The sequence below is a fragment of the Cervus elaphus genome, chromosome 7 (assembly GCF_910594005.1).
Source record: "Cervus elaphus chromosome 7, mCerEla1.1, whole genome shotgun sequence".
Classification (NCBI taxonomy): domain Eukaryota; kingdom Metazoa; phylum Chordata; class Mammalia; order Artiodactyla; family Cervidae; genus Cervus; species Cervus elaphus.
In genome coordinates this window covers 45409432-45432917 of record NC_057821.1, presented here as the reverse complement: position 1 = coordinate 45432917, position 23486 = coordinate 45409432, and the positions used below count along the sequence as shown (strand labels likewise).

Here is a 23486-nt window from a genome sequence, read left to right as displayed (position 1 = left end):
AAAGACGGGAGCGAGCACTTAGAGCTCCATCGTCTTCGGGACCTGAGACGTGAACTCTGCGGCGGGGTCAGGTGTCTGCCCAGAACAATCTCTGGATGCTGCCAACATGGCACGGGTACAGTCGGAAAAGGCCTGGGGACGCCTGTCAGCTCCCCAGGGGACCTGCCACACGGCTTCGGCCCCGCCCCCCCTCCAGGGAGAGGAGGCCTGCCGGCCGGGAGGCTTAGCCTCCTGCCACTGCAGACGTCACCGATCAGCAGTCAGCTGTCAGCCTCACAGTCTCCTTGCGGCAAAGGAGATTTCCATAAAAGTGACCCAAACTGAGCAAACAACTGCAATCCTGTCCTGTACAACTTGTTCCCCGTCCGCGTAACTGCAGGTGACAGTGACCTTCCTGATGCCAAAGCTCAGACACTGCCTGCTGACTCTCTGGTGGAGACGTCAGGTGCCGGCCGGCCACCCAGGAGCCCCGCGTGCCCGCTGGAGGGTCATGCCCCCGACACTGCCTGCTGCAGCAGTACTGCAGACGGCACGTCCTGCAAAGCGGGCTACGACCAACCGGTGTCCCACCCTGCCCGCCCCACGGCATCATCACAAGGGGAAAATGGAGAACAAAATGAAGACCAAAGACAATGTGAATACACAGATGTATATATTTTAAAGCTCTCTACAATCAGAGTATCATCTCACTAACACTACAGAAGTAGTCACTCGCTCAGGATACTTTCCACAGCCTGTGTCTCTGCATGATTCTATTTAGAGATTCTGAGAAACTGGAAAACCTCCCCATTTCCCTCTCCTCCCACCCCCTGATGCTGAGGAGACAACTTGTAGATTCTCTAGCTTTGTGAACCAGCAAGGCTCAAGGGAAACAAAGCATGCTCTTGAGACTTTCCTCATTTATTTGCAAAACATAGCGTCTAATAGGTTCCTAGGACCGTTAAGACACCCTGGAGATACCAGTCGTGGGTCCTGTCCTCATGGAAGAAAGAGCTATTAATCAAGTGCATGAAGGAAATAAACAGAAGCTGAAACAGAGCATAATGAGACGTTTAAGGTTCGCTGCTTTCAAGGGCAGGTCTCCACCATCCTGGTGAGGGAGAGGCTATATGAGGAGGGGACGGTGAAGCCGACACCCGATGGTGTGAGAAGGAGCTGACTGCGCTGGGGAGCAGCAGCCTAGGGACGCATTTTACGCTCAGAGGAAGGAAAAGATGTCTAGAGCGTGGGGAGAGTGGACAGCAGGGGCCGGCAGGTACAGGGCTACGTGACCCACGAGGAGCTGGGTTTTATCCTGAGGATGCAGGGAAGACCTGATGAGGTTTAAGCCAGAGGGCTGCACAATATGGCTTAGGCTTTTGCAGTCTTATTGCAGCTGCCACTGAGCAGACAATGAGGACGGGAGGAAGGGCAGCCGCCTCAGGAGGCCCCGCGTGGTCTGAGTGGGCGGTGACGGAGAAACCACCGGGACCCGCAGGACGGCCGGGAGCTGGGGAGCCCGAACCCTGGCTCCGGGCAGGGAAAGCACAGCGTGTCTAGAGGGAGTTGATCGGACAGGAAGGGGCAGAGACACCGCGTGTGAGAGGTGGGAGGCGGGTGGTGGAAGGGAGGAGAGGAAGAAGCAGGCTCGGAGGGAAAGGACTGCCACCAGGGCAGCCGCAGAGGGACGGGAGGCAGATGGCACTGCGCTGTGTTCCCGCCCCCAGAAGAGGCTGGAGGGCGAGAGGCGGGGCCTGTGGGGCGGGGGCGGGCCCTGGGGGAGGGGGGCAGGTCTCTGAGGGGAGGTGGGGGCCCCGGGGGGGAGGGGCGGCAGGTCTCTCAGGGGAGGTGGGGGCCCCCAGGGAGGGGCGGCAGGTCTTTGAGGGGAGGTGGGACCCCGGGGGTGGGGCGGCAGGTCTCTAACGGGAGGTGGGGGCCCCGGGGGAGAGGGGCGGCAGGTCTCTCAGGGGAGGTGGGGGCCCCGGGGGGGGAGGGGCGGCAGGTCTCTGAGGGGAGGTGGGGGCCCCAGGGGGGAGGGGCGGCAGGTCTCTGAAGGGGAGGTGGGGCCCCGGGGGAGGGGCGGCAGGTCTCTAACGGGAGGTGGGGGCCCCGGGGGGGAGGGGCGGCAGGTCTCTAACGGGAGGTGGGGCCCCGGGGGAGGGGCGGCAGGTCTCTGAGGGGAGGTGGGGGCCCCAGGGGGGAGGGGCGGCAGGTCTCTGAGGGGAGGTGGGGGCCCCGGGGGAGGGGCGGCAGGTCTCTGAGGGGAGGTGGGGGCCCCAGGGGGGAGGGGCGGCAGGTCTCTGAGGGGAGGTGGGGGCCCCAGGGGGGAGGGGCGGCAGGTCTCTGAAGGGGAGGTGGGGCCCCGGGGGAGGGGCGGCAGGTCTCTGAGGGGAGGTGGGGCCCCGGGGGGGAGGGGCGGCAGGTCTCTCAGGGGGAGGCGACGGACTGTTCACAGGACACTGGGAAGGGCGCCATCCTCTTCTCTAACTAGATGGTGTTCCTTCCATATTGAGTTCTCAAGTTCTCACTCACCCCGAGGTCCAAACATATTGTCCAAAAAAGCATTGACTTCATCATCAAAGGCCTTTAGATGCTCCTGAAAAGACAAAGGAAAAATGATTTAAGCAGAGCTTCTGGAATCTCTCAAAAGGTACCACTGCCAACAACACACGGTTGACAGAATCTCCAAGGGTCCTGGCCTTGGGGATTTTTGACTGCAGATATTTACGGGAGGTGGACCAGGGATGCAGCCTCACCATCACCAGCCTGTAAGGACTGGGAAGGAAACAGTTTCTCTTTCCATTTCTTAGGTAAGAGGAGTCCTGGAGGACAGTTTGGAACCTTCAAACATTGAAGGGTGACTGACCGTCCCATCTCCCTTGATGCTTAGAGAGGTAGAAGCTTCTCCACTAACAACTCCTACCGTTGCAGTTCCTGGGCTGTGTGCAAACGACATGGAAGTCTACACGCGCAGGACACACACAATATCTGTGTGCAAGCCACAGGGACAGTCTATACCCGAAGGACAAACATAACATCTGTACGCAAGCCCAAGGAGAGTCTACACCCGCAGGACGCACATAATGTCTGTGTGCAAGCCACAGGGAGAGTCTACACCTGTAGGATGTGTGAAATGTCTGTGGGCAAGCCACAGGGAACGTCTACACCCACAGGACACAACGTAGTATTAAAGAAAAATTCAGCTGAACTGTATTTCACAAAGCTAAACATAAAACCACAAAGATAACTTGTTTTTCAAGGACGGAAATTAGGTACTATGGTTTCTTTCCCCATTGTCTTTATGTTTTTTCAAAACATTTTCAGTAAATTAGCATCCATTACATTATTACAGCTGGAGAAGGAAATGGCAACCCACTCCAGTACTCTTGCCTGGAAATTTCCATGGACAGAGAAGCCTGGTAGGCTACAGTCGGTGGGGTCGAAAAGAGTTGGACACGACTGAGCGACTTTACTTACTTACTTACTATTACAGTAGATAGTCTCACTGGGGTACCCCAAATTAATTACCGCCACTTTAGTGGGTTCAGGGTGGGCCTGGAGAGTTTCTGCTAAGCATCTGATGGCTGATAAACTTGCTGCTGGCTCCTCTTCACGCTGAGTGCCATCATACTGCTCAGAATACTTGCTCAGGTGTTCCCTTCCCCTGCTGCTAAGGTCTGGGCACCTCCTCCAGGAAAAGTAGGAAGAATGAACACTGCACAGTGTTCCTAGGAAAGGGAACTCTGGCGAGGATTTCAGGCGAGTGGACTGGTCTCTGACAGCAAGTGAGTTTCCTGGATGGTTGTCAGGAAGTTCACAGAGAACATTCTCCATAATCAACAGCTAGCGTGCAGTCAAACGCATTTTATTCTCAAAGAAAATGTATGCCAAGGAGAAGAACGGAGTTACTGGCTGGCTTCAGAAAAGAAGATGCGCCTGTTGGCGATCAGCACTGACTGTCTGCATCTGTCCCCCATTCATGACATTGATTTGGAGGGAACTTCAGGGAAACGAAGGTCTCCGGGAACCTCAGGCAGCTTGGGGAGGAGGATGAGGATGAAAGACGAGCATTTATTAGCACCCACGACTTGCTGACCGGTGAATTAGGATGTTTATTATTTCACCGTATCTCTGTGGAAAGTATATAGACTAAACTGGGCTTCCCAATCTATAGATTCAATGCAATCCCTATCAAGCTACCAACGGTATTTTTCACAGAACTAGAACAAACAATTTCTCAATTTGTATGGAAATACAAAAAACCTCGAATAGCCAAAGCAATCTTGAGAAAGAAGAATGGAACTGGAGGAATCAACCTGCCTGACTTCACACTCTACTACAAAGCCACAGTCATCAAGACAGTATGGTACTGGCACAAAGACAGAAATATAGATCAATGGAACAGAATAGAAAGCCCAGAGATAAATCCACAAACCTATGGACACCTTATCTTCGACAAAGGAGGCAAGGATATACAATGGAAAAAAGACAACCTCTTTAACAAGTGGGGCTGTGAAAACTGGTCAACCACTTGTAAAAGAATGAAACTAGAACACTTTCTAACACCATACACAAAAATAAACTGAAAATGGATTAAAGATCTAAATGTAAGACCAGAAACTATAAAACTCCTAGAGGAGAACATAGGCAAAACACTCTCCGACATAAATCACAGCAGGATCCTCTATGACCCACCTCCCAGAATATTGGAAATAAAAGCAAAAATAAACAAATGGGACCTAATGAAACTTAAAAGCTTTTGCACAACAAAGGAAACTATAAGCAAGGTGAAAAGACAGCCCTCAGATTGGGAGAAAATAATAGCAAATGAAGCAACAGACAAAGGATTAATCTCAAAAATATACAAGCAACTCCTGCAGCTCAATTCCAGGAAAATAAATGACCCAATCAAAAAATGGGCCAAAGAACTAAACAGACATTTCTCCAAAGAAGACATACAGATGGCTAACAAACACATGAAAAGATGCTCAACATCACTCATTATCAGAGAAATGCAAATCAAAGCACAATGAGGTACCATTACACGCCAGTCAGGATGGCTGCTATCCAAAAGGCTACAAGCAATAAATGCTGGAGAGGGTGTGGAGAAAAGGGAACCCTCTTACACTGTTGGTGAGAATGTAAACTAGTACAGCCGCTATGGAGAACAGTGTGGAGATTTCTTAAAAACTGGAAATAGAACTGCCATATGACCCAGCAATCCCACTTCTGGGCATACACACTGAGGAAACCAGATCTGAAAGAGACACGTGCACCCCAATGTTCATCGCAGCACAGTTTATAATAGGCAGGACATGGAAGCAACCTAGATGCCCATCAGCAGACGAATGGATAAGGAAGCTGTGGTACATATACACCATGGAATATTACTCAGCCATTAAAAAGAATTCATTTGAATCAGTTCTAATGAGATGGATGAAACTGGAGCCCATTATACAGAGTGAAGTAAGCCAGAAAGATAAAGACCATTACAGCATACTAACACATATATATGGAATTTAGAAAGATGGTAATGATAACCCTATATGCAAAACAGAAAAAGAGACACAGATGTACAGAACAGACTTTTGGACTCTGTGGGAGAAGGCGAGGGTGGGATGTTTCGAGAGAACAGCATCGAAACATGTATATTATCTATAGTGAAACAGATCACCAGCCCAGGTTGGATGCATGAGACAAGTGCTCGGGCCTGGTGCACTGGGAAGACCCAGAGGGATCAGGTAGAGAGGGAGGTGGGAGGGGGGGATCAGGATGGGGAATACATGTAAATCCATGGCTGATTCATGTCAATGTATGACAAGACCCACTGTGGTACTGTAAAGTGATTAGCTTCCAACTAATAAAAATAAATGAAAAAAAATAAAAATAAAAAAATAAACTGGGCTTCCCTGGTGGCTCAATAGGAGAGAGTCCGCCTGCTAATGCAGGAGATGTGTCTTTGATCCCTGGTCTGGGAAGATCCCACATGCTGCGGAGCAACTAAGCCCGTGAGCCACAGCTACTGAGCCCGTGCCCTGAGCCTCGAGCCCGTGCCCTGCAATGAGAAGACGCCTCAATGAGAAGCCCGTGCGCCACAGCTACAGGGTAGCCTCCTCTTGCACCAATGAGAGACAAGCCCGCGCAGCAGTGAAGACCCAGCGCAGCCAAAGTATATAAATAGATAAATTAGGGGAAAAAAAACTATCTGAAGTAAACCAACTTTGGAAGATTTTAAATAGTGCTTTTATCTTTGGTTTCCACGAGGGACATCCTGGGAGACCTCCAGGTTGGAGAAAGGTCAGTTACCCAACATCTCAAAGTGAAACGGTTTTATTTGTGCTGCTGTCCGAATAGGGCAGACCTGTCTGGAGGCCTCTCATTCCCAAGCAAAGAACATTAACCTCGCTGATGTACCCACCCTCACGACAAACACCAGCGAAATCTTCCCCATTGCCACATCCACCCACAGTGTTTAAACTGTCCCCGTCTGTTTGCTAGCGTTCAAAATCCATCTTCCAACATCAGCAGACCTAACACAATGCCAACAGTCACAAGGCTTGTATTGTATTATCTTTCAGAAATTCAGTCACAGTGGAGGAAAACAGAAACAAAAGAAAAGTTAAGAGGAGAAGATAGGAACAGAAAACAGACTGAAAGATAAATATGAATGAATCCTTTCAGTCATTAACTTCCTGATTTATTAACTTGGTAATTTGGTAATTGATTTATTAATTTATTAATTTGGTCCAATTTTCTGGACATTACCGTGTATCAGCAGCATGTTAGATGCTGACATATGAAGTCAAATGAGGCATGGCCCTTATCGTCACACAGGATAACAGACTAGTAATCAGTAATTAGGGGTCAGTTTCTTAAGTAGGATAGGAAGGGTTAACAGCAATGTGTTCTAAGAACCATGAGAAAGGAAATACTATCCAGCCATTAAAAAAAAGTCTTTGAGTATATTGCTCATAATTAAATGAATAAAAAAGGAAAGAAGGTTGTTCCCAAGGGGGGAAAAAAAACGTCCTGGGTTTTCCTGGTGGCAAAGAAGGTGGTAAAGAACCCACCTGCCAAGACAGGAGATACGGGTTTGATCTCTGGTCCAGGAAGATCCCACATGCTGCAGAGCAACTAATAAACCCATGGGCCCCAACTACTGAGCCCGTGCTCTGGAGCCCGGGAGCCACAACTACTGCAGCCCAGGTGCCCTAGAGCCCACGGTCTGCAACGAGAGAGGCCACCGCAGGGAGAAGCCCACACATGCCAACTAGAGAGTTGCTCCCGCTCGCCACGACTAGAGAAAAGCCTGCACAGCCAAATAAATAGACAGTTTTTAAAAAAATAAACATACTTAAAAAAAAAAAGAAAAATCCCGCCATTTGTGACAACATGCGTGGACCTTGAGGGCATGAGTGAACAAATAAGTCAGACAGAGAAAAAAACAAATACCACACGATCTCACTTATGTGTGGAATTTGAAAGAAAACCAAAAAACCAGACTGAGATACAGGGAACAGGTCGGTGGTTGCCGAAGGTGGGGGCTGGGAGGTAGAAGAAATGGTGAAGGGGGTCAAAAGGTACAAACTTTCAGTTATTAAAAAAGACTTAAGTCCCAGCAATGCAAAGCACAGCCTGGTGACTACAGTTAACAATACTGCATTGACACCGCCGTGTGTAAAAGAGACGGCTCGTGGGAAGCTGCCTTACAGCACAGGACGCCCAGCTCAGGGCTCTGTGATGACCTGGATGAGCGGCTGGGGGGAGCGGGAGGCAGGGGAGATGTGTGTACTTGTGGCTGGTGGCTGGGCTGCCCTGGTGGCTCAGACGGTAAAGAATCCCCCTGCACTGCAGGAGACACGGGTTCGAGCCCTGGGTCGGGAAGATCCCTGGAGGAGGAAATGGCAAAACCCACTCCAGTAGCCTTGCTGGAGAATCCCGTGGACGGAGAAGCCTGAGAGGCTACAGTCCATTGGGTCGCAGAGAGTCACACATGACTGAGCCACTGTAGCTGATTCACACGGTTGTAACACACAAACTAACACAGCACTGTGAAGCAATTACACTCCAATTTAAAAAATAATGACAATACTGTAGTGAATGTTTGCAAGTTGCTAAGAGAGTTGACCTTAAAATTTATCGTCACAAGAAAAAAATGGCAACTGTTTATGTTAACTAGACCTCCTGGGTGTTCATTTTGCAACATATAGGAATACCAAATCATTATACCGTCCACCTGAAACAAAAGGAAAAACACGAGGTTTCATTTAAATGCCGCTTTGCTGTGATTTGAAGGATTCCAGGACATTGTCTAGACGAAGAGGAAGGAGCAGCAAGCACTCGGAGACACGACTCACCTGGGAGATGCTCGTGGCCAGGGCCCTTGGCGACCTTTCTGACAGACGGAAGGTAAGCCAGCCCGGGAAGGTCAGAAACCTGGAAACAATTACCTCTTTGGTTCTGGGTTCTTTAAAACAGTTATTGAGGATGCAGTCTAAACAGACAAGGATGAGATGGCATCAAAGCACAAATCCGAGTTCCCACCAGGTCAGGAAAAGGTAAGCCGAAGTACAGAGTTGGGGCAGCGTCAGTCACCCCGGACAAACTCTGAGCAAAGGATGAGAGCGGAGCCTGGGTACCGAGTTCGCAGCTGCACTCCAGGTCCTACGCGTGGAAACGCAAGCGGATGAATGGATAAATATACTGTGATATAGCCTACAATGAAATACTACTCTGCAGCATTAAGAATGAACTATTGATGCAAACACATGTGGATGAATCTCTAAATTATGATGTTGCATTAAAGAAGCTAGACCAAAAAAAAACAACATAGCTTCCATTTACACGAAATTCCAGAAAATAAAAAAATTATCTGTGTGACACAAAATCAGTGGTTGCCTAGGGTGGCAGGAGAGAGGAGCAGAATAGCCTTCAAAAATGAGAGGGAAACAGGAACATTTTCATATATACGTGTGAGAGAATTTGTAGTAGCAGAACTATACCCCAAGGTGTGCTAAGGGTGTTGTTCTTTAGGAAAAACAAATCTAGTGAGAAATGTTCCATATGGAAATTAGCATTTACAGAAAAGAATAAAGAGCATCCGAAATGTCTCTACCTGATCACAGAGCCTCAACCAGAGCCAGCTGACCTCCGCCCACCTGACCATGTCCACAGCCATGCCAGCATTCCCTCCCATGCCCCCACCCCCAGAGCAGTGCTGGGGGTCACCCAGATGACGTCCTGCACCCACCCTTGTCCTACTGCCAGGAGGGACACCACCTGGAGGTAGGGACCCTTCAGAGACCACCCATCGATATTACATCATCCTTCATTTTCACTCTACCTGAAGTACTGCATCACTCTTTAAGACGGTATAAAAGGAAGTTTGGGGACATCATCATAGTTTTTTTTTTTAAACTTTCGCTGAACACAACTAAAAATGTTCCATGCTCTAATGATCATGCTCTTGAAATGTGCTTTGATTGTAATCAAGGCTTCCCAGGTGGCAGTAGTGGTAAAGGACCTGCCTGTCAATGCAGGAGATGTTAGAGACGCACGTTGGATCCCCGGGTTGGGAAGATCCCCTGCAGGAGGGCACGGCAACCCATGGGCAAACCTCAGTGTTCCTCCCTGGAGAATCTCCATGGACAGAGGAGCCGGGCAGGCATGGGGTCGCAAAGAGTCAGACACGACAGAGGTGACTGAGCAAAACACCAAGTATTTCACTGCATATTCTACTCTATGAAACTCAAACTCGCTGTATACTGTGAGCTTGTAACTGTATACTGGTTATGTGACCATACATCTCACAGGCAGTTTAGTAATTACCTGTCTCCACAAACCCATTAGACAGCATCTGCACCATGGAAACAGAAATAAAATCACTTTTCCTTATATTTGTTGTATCTGAATACAATATTCTGAAAGCGGCCTACTGAGGGAAGAATGCAGAGAAACTGGTGGTCCCTTTTGATCAGGATACTGTATTTCTAGGAAAGTATCAGAAGACCGCATTCACACTCAACTCCAGTTAGTCGCTGTCAACAAACATTTCCAGGTATGGCTCATGTTGTGGGTGTGCATGCTCAGTCGTGTCCGATTCTTTGCGACTCCATGGACTGTAGCCCGCCAGGCTCCTCTGTCCATGGGATTTTAAAGGCAAGAGTACTAGAGCAGGTTGCCATTATGTTTCATGCTGCTGCTGCTAAGCCACTTCAGTCGTGTCTGACTCTGTGCGACCCCATGGACAGCAGCCCACCAGGCTCCCCCGTCCCTGGGATTCTCCAGGCAAGAACGCTGGAGTGGGTTGCCATTTCCTTCTCCAATGCGTGAAAGTGAAAAGTGAAAGTGAAGTTGCTCAGTCGTGTCAGACTCTCAGCGACCCCATGGACCGCAGCCTACCAGGCTCCTCCATCCATGGGGTTTTCCAGGCAAGAGTACTGGAGTGGGGTGCCATTGCCTTCTCCATATGTTGCATGTTAACTGGTATCAAATTCAAGCTTTACCCATTCTATACTTACACAACTGATTTTTTTTTTTTACTTGAATGGAATTTAGACCTTTATCCCTTTTGAATTTATCTTCCTTTTCAGCCCCACCTTGTACTCTGAAGATTATCCAAACTCCAAATATTTATTTTCCCTTTGGGCTTAGTCACTTTTAAAATGCTGGCACCTTTATTCAAATTACTAATTGAAACAAGTGGCATAGTGTGGTGTTAAGGACTGAATGCTTGCTTCTCTCATATTTGTATGCTGAAGCCTCTCCCCCAATGACAGGGCCTTTGGGAGATAATTAGATTTTGATGACCTGATGAGGGTGGGTCTTCATGATAGGATTAGTGCCCTAATTATATTAGGTTCCCCTGCCAGTCATTTTGCAAGTTATGGCCTTCTCTCCAAGAATAAGGAAAGAAAACTGAACCAACATTATTTCTTTTATAATATTCTGGTCTCATTAAAAGATACTGTTAAATAACTTGCCTTAATTTCAAGTGTATAAAATGAAATCTGCTATACAGAAAAAGAGTCAATCTCACAGTTAGAAAATACAGCCATTCAGGGATTCAATACTGGGTATGTGAGGAGCCAGGAAAGATGCTAAGGCTGCAATGCAAGATATTTGCAATGATTACTACAACTCCTATTTCCCCAGGAAGTTATGAGTGAATACCAAACTCCTTGGAGATTTAGCCCAAGGCCAGATAGTTGTATTCAGGACACCTTGGAACGGTACCAGCTTCTGTGTTTGGGGACATGGGGAAGAATGAGGCTCTTTCACAATTAACAGCAGTGATGAAAGGAGATTCTGTTTGTATGTGCTCTGGTTATCAAGTGCTGACCAGAGGGGAGGCAGGTTGGCTGTTCTGCAAGTACAAGTGCTATCCTTCCGAAAGTGAGAACAAAGCAAAGCTTTTGATGGTTTCTTGTAAAAGACATGAGCCAGACTTTATTTCTAATTTTTAAGTGATAATCACACTTTTGTCTTCTACCTATTTATACATCTATATTCTATTTCTATATGGTCTAAAAATATCTACAGGGACTTCCCTGGCAGTCCAGTGGTTAGGACTTTGCCTTCCAACACAGGATCCCTGGTTGGGGGGCCAAGATCCCACATGCCTCAGGCCCAAAAAAATCAAAACTTAAAACAGAAACAACATTGTAGCAAATTTAATAAAGACTTTAAAAATGGGTCCACATAAAAAAAAAAAAAACCTTAAAAACAATACCCACAGCATTTCAGTAAATTCATGGTAACATCAAAAGATGTGTACTGCTAATCCTAAGAGACAATCTATGAGTCACATGGATAGACTATATTATATTCTCCTTTTTCCAAGCTATAAAAACCAACCAATAGTGGGAGTTACTGAGCAATCCAGAATCCCTCCCTGCAGAATGAAATCCTTATCACATCCTCTTTGTTTCAAGTATTAGTGATAGTGACAGTTGCTTCACACTGCACTGTGTAAAGCCTTTTCTAAAAGGTAAAGGAAAAATCATACCTTTTCCTTAACATTTTAATCCAGATGTCAAATCAAACTGAGCACCATTAGCAGGCCCTAAGAGGAAAAGAAGTCATACAAAGGCAAAATGCAGTCTGAGCTGTATGTGAAGAAAAAAAAAAAAAGGCTTTTTTTGATGGTCACCTGATATTTACGATGGCATCAGAATTTCACACACTGATTTTAGGTACCTCATGTTATTCTGAGCACCTTCTGGGATGTCACCCTAATTAATCAATCAACATTCAATCATCAGGCCAACACTGTCTCCCAAAACACTGGGCTGAGGATAAAAACAAGACAACTCTACGGGGGGTGTGGAGAGAAGAGAGCAGTGAGAAGTACTGTCTATTTGACAGATGAGATGAGGCAGAAGATAAAATGGTTACAACCATACATCATGCGTGGCTAAGCCAACTGTCTCTGCCAAGATACTACATCAAAATAAGGAAAATTACATAAATGTAAGTCTCTGACCCCCGTATTTTTTTAAAACAGCATTGCATCACAAATCTCTCCTAGTTCTTCCCGAGCTATTGTTTTGAATCCTGTTAGATGAGCACTTTTATGAAATATTGCCATCCTTAATCTTTTCTATTTTAGCCTCATGGCATGGGGTATCTTAGTTCCCAGAACACCTCAGTCCCCTGCAGTGGAAACGTCTTAACCACTGGATCACCAGAGAAGGCTCACTATCCTTAATCTTATTGACAAGTCATTTCTATTCAGTGGAGAATAGAAGGTATTTTGCAGTGTGTTTTCTCAATTTTCTTTAAAGTGCTGAACAACAGATGCTTCAAGCCCTCCTCTGTGGTCCCCACCCTCTATCTCTGCTTCCAACTAAGACAGCCGTCTCCTTCTTTGCCTATATAAGAATTTTGAAGCTACTACTGGAGATCAACATAAAGCATAGTGATTTACTTTATTAGATAACTAAATAAAAATATTTTTAGCTTCATATATGGTGCCAGTGTCTGAAGTATGTTGGCCCAATCGGTAATTTGGAAGTGAACTAGGCAGACAGGAACAAACAGTGAAACTGAATCTACAGCCTTTCAGATGAACACTGAGTAGTTTCTTTGGCAAGCTGGGTAACTTCACTCATTTTCATTCAATAATTTTTTAGTTTAACTTCATGCAAGCAAGGTCTTTTGAATGTTTATCTGCCATGTAACTTTTAATAGAGTAGAAGAAATATTTTAAAGTGAATACATGCCTGAAGAAGTGAAAGTCGCTTAGTTGTGTCTGACTCTTTGTGACCCCATGGACTGTACAGTCCATGGAATCCTCCAGGCCAGAATACTGGCGTGGGTAACTGTTCCCTTCTCCAGGGGATCTTCTCAACCCAGCTAGAGCAGCTATAAAAGGCACACAGTGTTTTTCCCTCCCAGTCTTTAAAAGAGAAAAGATAAATTCAGTAATACTAAGGGGTACCACCTCTGGGCAGTAGAAGTGGGGGTGAGCAACATTCCAGAGTTCTATTTAGGAAGGTATTGGATGCAGCCCGGTTTTCAGGAAGATTATGTGAGCACGTGCACTTCACTAGTGACCTCACTTGATTCTAGTTGTTTCTGGTTATTTCTCAAGTTGTGGCCCAACTTAGTCTCTAGAGACTTAGAGACAGAAAAAGTTCCCTGGTCTGACTGTGTGAAAATGGGTGTTGGGTTTAGGTAAATGTGCAAAGTCAAAGGAGGAGATGTTAGGGGGTTTTTTTGCCCTTTTTTTTTTTTTTTTAAAAAAAGAAGGTCTGATCAACTAATTTGCGTGGCTCTTAAACAGCCCCAGGGCTGAAAATGGAAAGACCACTGCAGCCAGCAGCAGGCCAAAAGGTCAGAAGCCGCCGGCTGGGCTGCGCGCTTCAGCCGCGCAGCACGCGGTGGGAAATCCTCAGCAACGCTTCTCGGCTGTGACACGAGGGACCAGCCAGCTCTCCCACTTTAATCCTGGACTCGGGTTAGGTGTTATAGTACAGATCTCTGGGACAGCCACCAAGCAGCTGATTCTTAAATAGCAAGTCTCCTTGGCTTCTTACCAGACAAGCTAGAAATTGTGGGGAAATGGAAGCAGTTTATTTTCTCCACGTCCAGTGTCTCACTAAAATAGAGCTCTTAAGTCCACCAGGACACGCAGCGTGAGGTAGCTGCTGCTAACAATCAAAGGGAAAACCTTATAACACACACATGCTTTCCCGGGTTCTCTCTTCCCTCTGAGTGAGGAGGAGTTCGATTTTCACTTAACTGTTTATAAGCCTAAATGTCAGTCACTCAGTCGTGCCCGACTCTCTGTCACCCAATGGACTGTGGCCCACCAGGTTCCTCTGTCTATGGGATTTTCCAGGCAAGGATACTGGAGTGGTTTTTCATTTCCTTCTTCAGGGGATCTTCCCAACCCAGGGATCGAACCTGGGTCTCCTGTACTGCAGGCAGATTCTTCACCGACTGAGCTACCAGGGACTTATTCTAGCTTGCTATTCCTTCAATTTCAAGAATTTCCTAATAGAGTCACTTAAATATGTTCACAGACAAAGCTATGTAACTTCATGACAGCAATGGTTATTTTAGCTTAGGATAAAATCTTTTAGAATAAAACATATTCATGTCAGTCTCATAAGGGTAACTTGCATGCACTTAGCAGAGTGTCAGAATGTAGGACTAACTCGATGTTGAGTGAAGTCACTCAGTTGTGTCCGACTCTTTGCGACCCCATGGACGATAGCCTACCAGGCTCCGCGGTCCATGGGATTCTCCAGGCAGGAATACTGGAGTGGGCTGCCATTTCCTTCTCCAGGGGATCTTCCCAACCCAGGGATCGAACCCAGGTCTCCTGCATTGCAGACAGACGCTTTACTGTCTGAGCCACTATGTTACACACATATTAATTAAAGCTCCCAGGAGGAGCTTCCCTAGTTCAGTGGAATCTCTTAAAGGAGATGCCCACACACTGATGACTGCTTCCCTATGAAGTCAGCAATCATTTTAATGTGGCAGAAAGCTCTGGAACACGAGTTAAGGGACCCAGTTCTTGCCCGGACACTGGCACCAACAAGTACCCTGGCTGTGAACCTCATTTACATAATATGGGGGAAAAAATCAAGGCATCTAATTCAACTTTGCAGCCAAAGTCGGAAATGCTTGATTTCTACAGTAATTCTGATAGAAACTTACCCAGCCTACTGAAAAACCTCTAGAGACACACTTCTCACTGCTTGGCAAGGTAGCACGGTCTATTTTTAGAATGTTTCTCATTTTTAGGAAACCATTCCTTATTTTGGGTTAAAAATCTTTCTCCATACAACAGTTACCCACCAGTCCTAGTTCTCTCCTCTAAACTCACACACGACCAGGCCCATTTTCCTCTCACCCGAGAGCCCTGAACATACTTGACATTTCACACCAAGCCGTCAAGGCTTTTCTTCCAAAAGCCTCAGTAAACTCCCCTTCCCCTGCTCTCCCTCCTCACTTAGTTGTCTGGCCTTCCCTGCTCCCCTTCTTCCCTCCTCCCACAAGCATTAATTCATAAACTATTAAGACACCCGTCCACACATGTGACAGGCATTCTCGACCCTCGCTTTCTCAGCCTTCTCTTCTGGATTTATTCCAGTTAGTCTGTCAATATCTTTGTAAAATACAGGGCTTTTCAGAATGTGGTAGAACTATTACCTCTTACTGTGAATATGAGTAACCAATTTCCATTGATATAACCAATTCTTTTTGCCTGTGCCTAAAAACTTCCCCCAATACCATTCCTCCAAATGGGCCGAATTTGGACTTTTGTTGGGGAGAATCTACCGACATGGATTTCTCTTCTCTTCCATCAGCCAAATGATGACTATAGAGCTTCTTTATGCTTAGTCTCTTTGGGGCTTTGGTTTTGCTTTAGATTTGGATGTAGCACTTTAGCTCTGTAATAGAATGAAAGAGCTTCTTGCCCTAGAATGCTACACGCCTCCCTTGCGGTGGCTGCTCTGATAAGCTCCTGCTTGATTTAACTTTACATTTATCTGACTCTTCAGTTTGGCCAATTTTTATAGATTTTACTCTTGGCAAGAAGCTGGTGGCAACAAATGCTGATCTGTGATTGAATGGCTTTAGCCCAGAGTTAACTATTTCCATCAGCAGAGAACTGCCTACAAGTTGTAAAAATGGGTGTAGGTTCTCTTTTCCTCTTTTCTTTTTACTTATTGACTGTTTCATAGAGAAAGCATTACATTCTCCTTCATTCGTTACCTACAGCTGTCAGGAAGCAAGCTTTTTTTTTAAAAAAAATGTTTTTGAATTTTAAAACAATCAAGGAATTCCTAATTTCAGAATTACCTCCAATGTCACTGATTTCTTCATTATAGAAAATAGATGATAATGGTCTTCCCAGGTGGCCTAGTGGTAAAGAATCTGCCTGCCAACATGAGAGACATGGGTTTGATCCCTGGGTTGGGAAGATCCCCTGGAGGAGGATACAGCAACCCACTCCAGTATTCCTGCCTGGGAAATCCCATGAACAGAGGAGCCTGGTGGGCTGCAGTCCCTGGGGCCGCAGAGAGTCAGATACGACTGAGCACACAGCACACACACAGATAATAACAACTTGCAATAATAAATGAAAATGGGATGTATTTATCAGGAATCTGCTGTTGTATTTATTGGGCCTATTAGATACTATTATCTCACTTAATTCTTGCAGCTACTCTATAAAATAGGTCTTTTCACCTCTTTCAACAGAGCAGGAAAGTGAAGCTTTGAGAAGTAAAGCAACTTGTCTAACTTCCATGAGCTAATAAATGACGAGCCACTACCCTCCGCCCAGAGGAATGCCGTGCCTTCTTGCCACCCACTCTGCTGGTGATTATGTTTAGCCAATCCTGGGTCTGGTGTGCGCGGGGGTTATGTTAAAGGAGAGAGCAGGGCGTTCAGGGTGGTTCCTTTGGAAAGAATGGGAGTTTTATAAGGGTTCAGTCTTGGTTCTGACCCTAAGTAGCTGTATAACCTTGGGCAAAATGATTATCTGGGAGTAACATCTTTGCTGTCTATAAAATAAGTACCCTAACTTATGTGAAGCTTAGAGGATGTCATATCTGTGAAAGCACCTACGATGGGCCTGCGCACGAAGCAGACGCTTGACAGGTGTTCATTCATTCCCTGCATTTCCAGGCCCCCACTGAGCAGCACGTTGTCATGTCTGTGTCTCTTCTTCCGTCATCACCCTTGGATCATCTACAGGGAGTGACATCATAGGAGAAATGTCCCTTCTTGAATTTAGGTTTATCTCAACAGTGATGTCTTTTTTTTAAAAAAAAATTTTTTTTAGATGGTATCTTTTTCAAAAAATTAGAAGAGGAAGTGCAGTAGCGTAAAAAGGAGAGTAATGAAATTCCAGTTTGAGTTATAACACGGGAAAAGGACCAAAGGGACCTTCAACATGAACATTCACAGGGACAGCGCTGCCTAAGTTAGCAGTCAGAGACAGTGAACGGCTGCTGTGTGCAGGCATTCAGAGCCCGTGCCCACGGCCTCCTGCGAGGACACACGCGTCTCTCCCCAGCCTGCCTCGGTTTCCGTGTCTGCTAAAAGGAGGTGTTGGTACCAACTCCCAGGCCTGCCCCGAGGATGGGTCAATACAGGAAAGGTTCCCCTAAGAGTTCCTGGAGCTCTGGCTTACTAAGTGTGATCAGCTGCTATTGTTGGTGTTTGGCTATTGTCTCTCTATGGCGCTTGGGAAAACACCCTTCTTCCTCTGATGAATGTTGAGAACAACAAACATGCCCGTCTACAGCCTATCCTTTAGTTCTCTAAAACTGCATGGTGACCGAGTCTGACCCTGTAAGGTCTTTCTTTCAGAGTTGGTTCCGCCAGCCAGAAAGGATGGACTAGGGTCTCAGAAAACAGAAGACCATCCTGTCTTGCGGCTCATCTGTCCTACCTGCGCTATTCATATCAGATCTCTAATGCAGATCCCACGTCCATTTTCAACTTAGGAAAAAAACGTAAAGGCACAAAAAGGTAAAAAGAGCAAAGTAAGTATCATATGTTAAAACTATCACATTTGTTTCAAATCTTTTAAAATTAATTCAACATTTACTGAATACACCTGGCAGGTGCTGGGAACAGAGAAATAAAACATAATTGATAAAGTCGTCCTTCCCTTTGTATGCCTCCCTGACCCTGTGTCCCTTGCTCCGTCCTCAGATATAACCACTGCAATAGTCTTGATAAGGCCTTCTTGTCCATTTTTTATATATATATATATATACAGATATTCAAACAAAAATAGCATTGCTTTTGTACATTTTAAGGGTGCATATAAATTATACTTGATTTTTGCAGCTTGATCTATTCCAGTTCACTCACTGTAACTGCTATATGTATCTCATCATATGAATATTCTATAATGTTATGCATTATAAGTTTTTTAGGCCTTATAGGTTATTTCCAGTTTGGGGGCTATTACAAATAATGATGCTTTATACAAGTCTCCTTGTATTCATAAGTGAGAATTTCTCTGGGAATTGCTATGCTGTTTATTAAAATCTCTAATTTTGGTAAAAACTACCATAGTGCTCTAAGAACAGTTATAGGATTTGCTACTGTCAGCATTTTTAAGTTTTCGTCAAGTTCAAGAGTGTTGCGTGGCTTTAATTTGCATTTCCTTATTATTGCTGCGGTTGTGCATGTCTTTCCATGTTTATTGACTTGTGGTTTCCTCTGCAGTGAGCTGCCATTAATAACGGCTGCCTCATCTATGTTTCTAACAGGTTGCTTATCTGTTGTTTGCATTTATGTGTGCATGCTCAGTCATGTCTGATTATTCGCAATCCCATGGACTGTAGCTCACCACGATCCTCTGTCCATGAGATTTTGCAGGCAAGAATACTGGAGTGGGTTGCCTTTTCCTCCTCTAGGGGATCTTCCCGACCCATGGATTGAATCCGTATCTCCTGTGTCTTCTGCATTGGTAGGTGGATTCTTTACCACTGAGCCATCTGGGAAGCCTTTCATCTACTAATTATATAAAAGTCATCTATGTAACCATCTATACTCTTACACAGATGGCAAATACCTTCTCCTGGTCTGTTGCTTGTTTTTTAAATCTCTGCCTAATAGTGTCTTCTGCCATGTCAAAATTTAACATTTTGATGTGATCAAACCTGTCACTTTTTATGGGCTGTGAGTTTTCAGTCTTGCTGAAATTACCATGGGTAGCAGGAAAGTCAATTACTATAATGAAACAAGTGATGGTGGAAGAATGAGACGCAGGTATAGAGTGGGCTTGAATCCTCAAACCACCATGTACTCGTCATAGGACTCTGAGTAAAACAACCCGAGTCTGTTTCCTCTTGCTGCACACATCTGCCCATTTATCCAGCAAGTATTCTTTGGGTGTCTGTTGCACACTGGCACCATCCTAGTGTGGAAATTGCAGTGGTAAGCAAGATGTATAAAGTTTGCGCCCTTACAGACCTTATACTGCAGCGGGGAAGGCAGATCCTGAGCTAAGCAATTAACCTACAACCGAGATGCTGTGAACATGTTCTGTGAATTGAAAGGCATACAGACATGTGGTATTATGATTATCACTATGAAGGACACTGTGGAAAGTTCTTTGAAGGTTGCTCACACACTAAAGGTATAATTATCCTTAAAAAAAAAAAAGAGAGAGACAGAATGAATCATACAAGGCAAAGTAATTCTACTAGGTAGGAAAGGGTTTTATGCTCGAGGGCATCATGGACTTTGACCAGCAACCTGGAGACTTCCCTCCTCATGGTTCAGAGTCCTCCTCCAGCCTTGCCTGGACCAGTCCTCTAAGCAACAACTTCATGCCAGGCAGATGGGTCTATCCCCTGCCCACGACACATCCAATGAGTCTTCCAGTTTTCCCATCTGATCTTAGCCTCTTCTAACACTGTCCTCTCCTAGATCATGAAAAGTAATAAGCCCCATATTGTCCACCTATTTAGTTTGGTTTTACACATACACTAAAATTTCTAATCAATTTCCACTACTAAACTGATAGGGAAAAAATAGGGAAAGCAGCAGTAAATATATAAAATCATGTATATCATATATATATGATATATTCTTTCTTCATGATTTGCAATACAACATACAAATCTGAGAATCAGCTATATTTAGGGTTTTAGTATGTGAAGTAATGACAATCTGGTGGCAAAGGCAGAGTGTGGAAGATTTGTTTTCTTGTACATTTGTAAGGGTTAAGGCATTAGATTAAGCACAATTAAGAGGCTCAAGACAGGCAATTTGATGTGGGCAGTTGGGCAAATAGCTGAAGTTTAATCTGATTATGTCACCCTCTTAGAAGGTTCTAAAGTGGTACTTCAAATCCATTAAACAATTTTCAAAATACATCCAGTTATGCGACTGCATCTGCAGGTGAGAATCATTCAGTGAGAAAAACTGCTCTGAAATGAGAACACAGTTTAGCTTTTCATTTTTCACTATTTAACAGAACTCATGCAGCCTAAAGAAAAGGACAGAGAATAAAGTCTTTATCACTTTTTCATTCTCTCTAGAAAAAGTCCTGAATGTTAAAACTAAAATCTCAGAAATATGAAAAACTTTTTAATGTAAATATATCAATCAAGTTAGATTTTAAAAAGATCTCTATCCCAGGCACAGAGAAAATGAAGGTTTGTAAATATGAATATGATGAAGGTTCTGTGGCAACAGCCACCAGTTTTGAGTACTTAATCTCGGCTAGCTTATATATTATGAGGGGCCTTATATATTATCTTACTTGATCTAATAGTCACCTTATGTTACTATATATATTTTATAGATGAGACAAATGGAGTAGAGAATTGAACCTAGGAGTGTGTGGTGAAAGAGTTGTTTTCAAAAGTTGACAACATGAAAATAAGAAAACTAACACACTGAACTAGCCCCCTTATAACCTCCTTATCCAGACTCTTCCAGCCCCAGCTGTTATGGAAACCAGCTTAATCTTCCTAAACAATGCTTTCATCATTTGACTCTCCATTCCAAAACCTGGTTTACAAAATCTAGAAGACACTTCCCAGCCTCAGATTCAAGACTCTTCAAAATCTGGCTCCATTCATCCCGTAATCCCCTTGGTCTCTAACCTTCCAACTCAACTCTTTCTTTGAGCACCTATTCTGTGCTAGGCTCGGCAAAGATGTGTCCTTGTCCACAAGCTGCTCGTAGCATTCAGGCTTTTACTCAAATGTACCTGTTACTGCTTTCTGCTTCCTTACCAAGTTATATCCCTAGATGGAATGTTCAATCCTACCTTCCTCCTTTTTCCTACCTACTAAAATCCAACCTACTCAAGATCCGGCGTTGACCCCAACTCCTTCATGGTCATACACTAACCAGCTTTGCTAGAAAGTGTCCCTCGTTCCTGAGAGCTCCATCTAGAACACTAGCTTCCACATTCGTGTACATGGGATTCCGAGCGAACAGATTCCACAGCCCAGCATTCAGATTCTGAGTCCGCACATGTGGCTTCACCAAGTCTGGGGATGTACATTTAAAATTCCTGCTCCTTCCACCCATGCTAGCTCTCCGATGACGGGTTTGATGTTTTTCCCTCTCGCTGAATTGCCTCCTCTTCTGAGCATGCTGGTGTCACAGACTCAATCTTGACCTCAGCTTTATCAACCCTGATGGTTTCCAGCTCTTCAGTTACCAGCCACCTCCTGCTCCTGACCACATTCTTGGCCTGATATTGATGCAAACGTGCCTTGCACTGCAGGGTTTAGACTTTTTTTTAAATAACACAACTAATCACCTTATCATGTAAGTCTTATTGGATAAAATGTTACACAGACATAAAGCACATTTACTGGCCTGAGTGACTAGACATCTCAGCTGCTGACTTGTTCACACGCTCCTGCTGGAGGACACAAGAGTCCCCCGCTGCACGACTGACTTCCTGAAGCAGGATCTGTCTTTCCCTTGGAAACTGACAGTGCACACTAACTGGCACACTGCCTGTTACTGACCCTGTGCCAGATGGATGAAGCGGCGGGCACACCTGCCCAAAGGTTCACTGAGGCAGGTACTGCCACGTCTCCTTGGTATCCATTTTAAAGAACACGGTACTCAACGTAGAGAACATTTCTCTTTCCATCAAAAGAAAAATTAATGCAATTCCAAAAATTAATGCAATTCTATCAATTCCGAAGTGTGCACCAAGGACTTATGACTATGACAGACACCTGTTCTATCTTACACAAAGCAAGCACCACTAAGATCAGTGTTCTTTTCAGAAATCTGTTAAAACAGGGACAAATCCACTTACTTTTAAACTGTAAGGAGAAAAAAGACTTATGGTACAGTCATAACGTCCCTGGAGGCTCAGATGGTAAAGCGTCTGCCTACAATGCGGGAGACCCGAGTTCGATCCCTGGGTGGGGAAGATCCTCTGGAGAAGGAAATGGCAACCCACTCCAGTACTCTTGCCTGGAAAATCCCATGGATGGAGGAGCCTGGTAGGCTACAGTCCATGGGGTCGCAAAGAGTCAGACATGATGGAGCGACTTCACACACACACACAAAGCTAATTTACAAAAAACCCAAAAAACCACAGAAACATTTTAGTAGGAGAGGCAGGATCTTTAAGGGGTCAAGGTAATCACCACACCGCTGTTGAATGAACAGGGTAGTGAAGGCAGCGTGCTTTGAGTCTGAAACAGATTTTAGGCAGTAAATCCCAAGATGATTTGTGACACATGCCATTTCTTTTTAGCAATCGAATAGCTTATAAGAGCCCAAAGGACAGGAATGCTTTCCTTGAATATACAAAGAACTAACAACTCTCCATCCCATGGAGAAAAGGGGTGTGAAATAGCCTCCAGGTACAATTCTGACAGCAGAGTGTTTTGCCGACAACCCAAGACACCCACTCTTGGGCATAACTTCACGTTATATATATATATATATATATACACACATATATATAACATGACATTAAAACAGTCATGAAATCTGCATTTCCAAAAATCAAGGAAGCTGCTGGCCCCAAGAGAGGGCGTCTTCCCGGTAGGAAAGCCTTAGAGAAGGTCGAAGCGCAGCGGCCCTCCTCCCCACAGTGCCTGCAGAGCCCTGCACGGACCCCCAGAGGCAGAGAGGAGAGTCGCTCTCAGGCTGAGCCCTCGGGAAAACTCCAAGTGGCCTCACTGATTTTTGTCTTATGCATACCTTCTGATTTCTTCTTGAAAGGCGCGAGTTAATTTTTAATCTAACTCTTCAGCATAATGGTCAATAAACTTTTTGAACCTGGTCAAAAAATAAAAATTACGGTCTCCCCAAGTTGCCATAGCATCTGTTATTAAACTCGAAGATTCTAGTAACCAAATTCTACTAAGCCTTGTAGAAAAATCAGTACTTTACATTTTTTAAGTATTGGCAATAAACCCCAATGGTGAACTCTCATTATGAACCAAAACTTCCAGTGCGGAGCTGCTGTTGGTCTGAGTGATGTCTCAATACTGCAGTCATTCTGCGCAAAAACAGACTTTACTTCC

At 45.1% G+C, this 23486-nt stretch overlaps 1 protein-coding gene across 1 annotated transcript in view; it reads right to left on the bottom strand.

Moving 5' to 3' along the window:
- The window catches only part of ELOVL2 (ELOVL fatty acid elongase 2), a 49203-nt gene that overhangs the window by 19526 nt on the left and 6191 nt on the right, over nt 1-23486 (bottom strand). The window contains exon 2 of the mRNA XM_043908556.1: nt 2512-2575. Coding sequence (XP_043764491.1) covers nt 2512-2575 — 64 coding nt within the window. The remainder of the gene's footprint in view (nt 1-2511; nt 2576-23486) is intronic.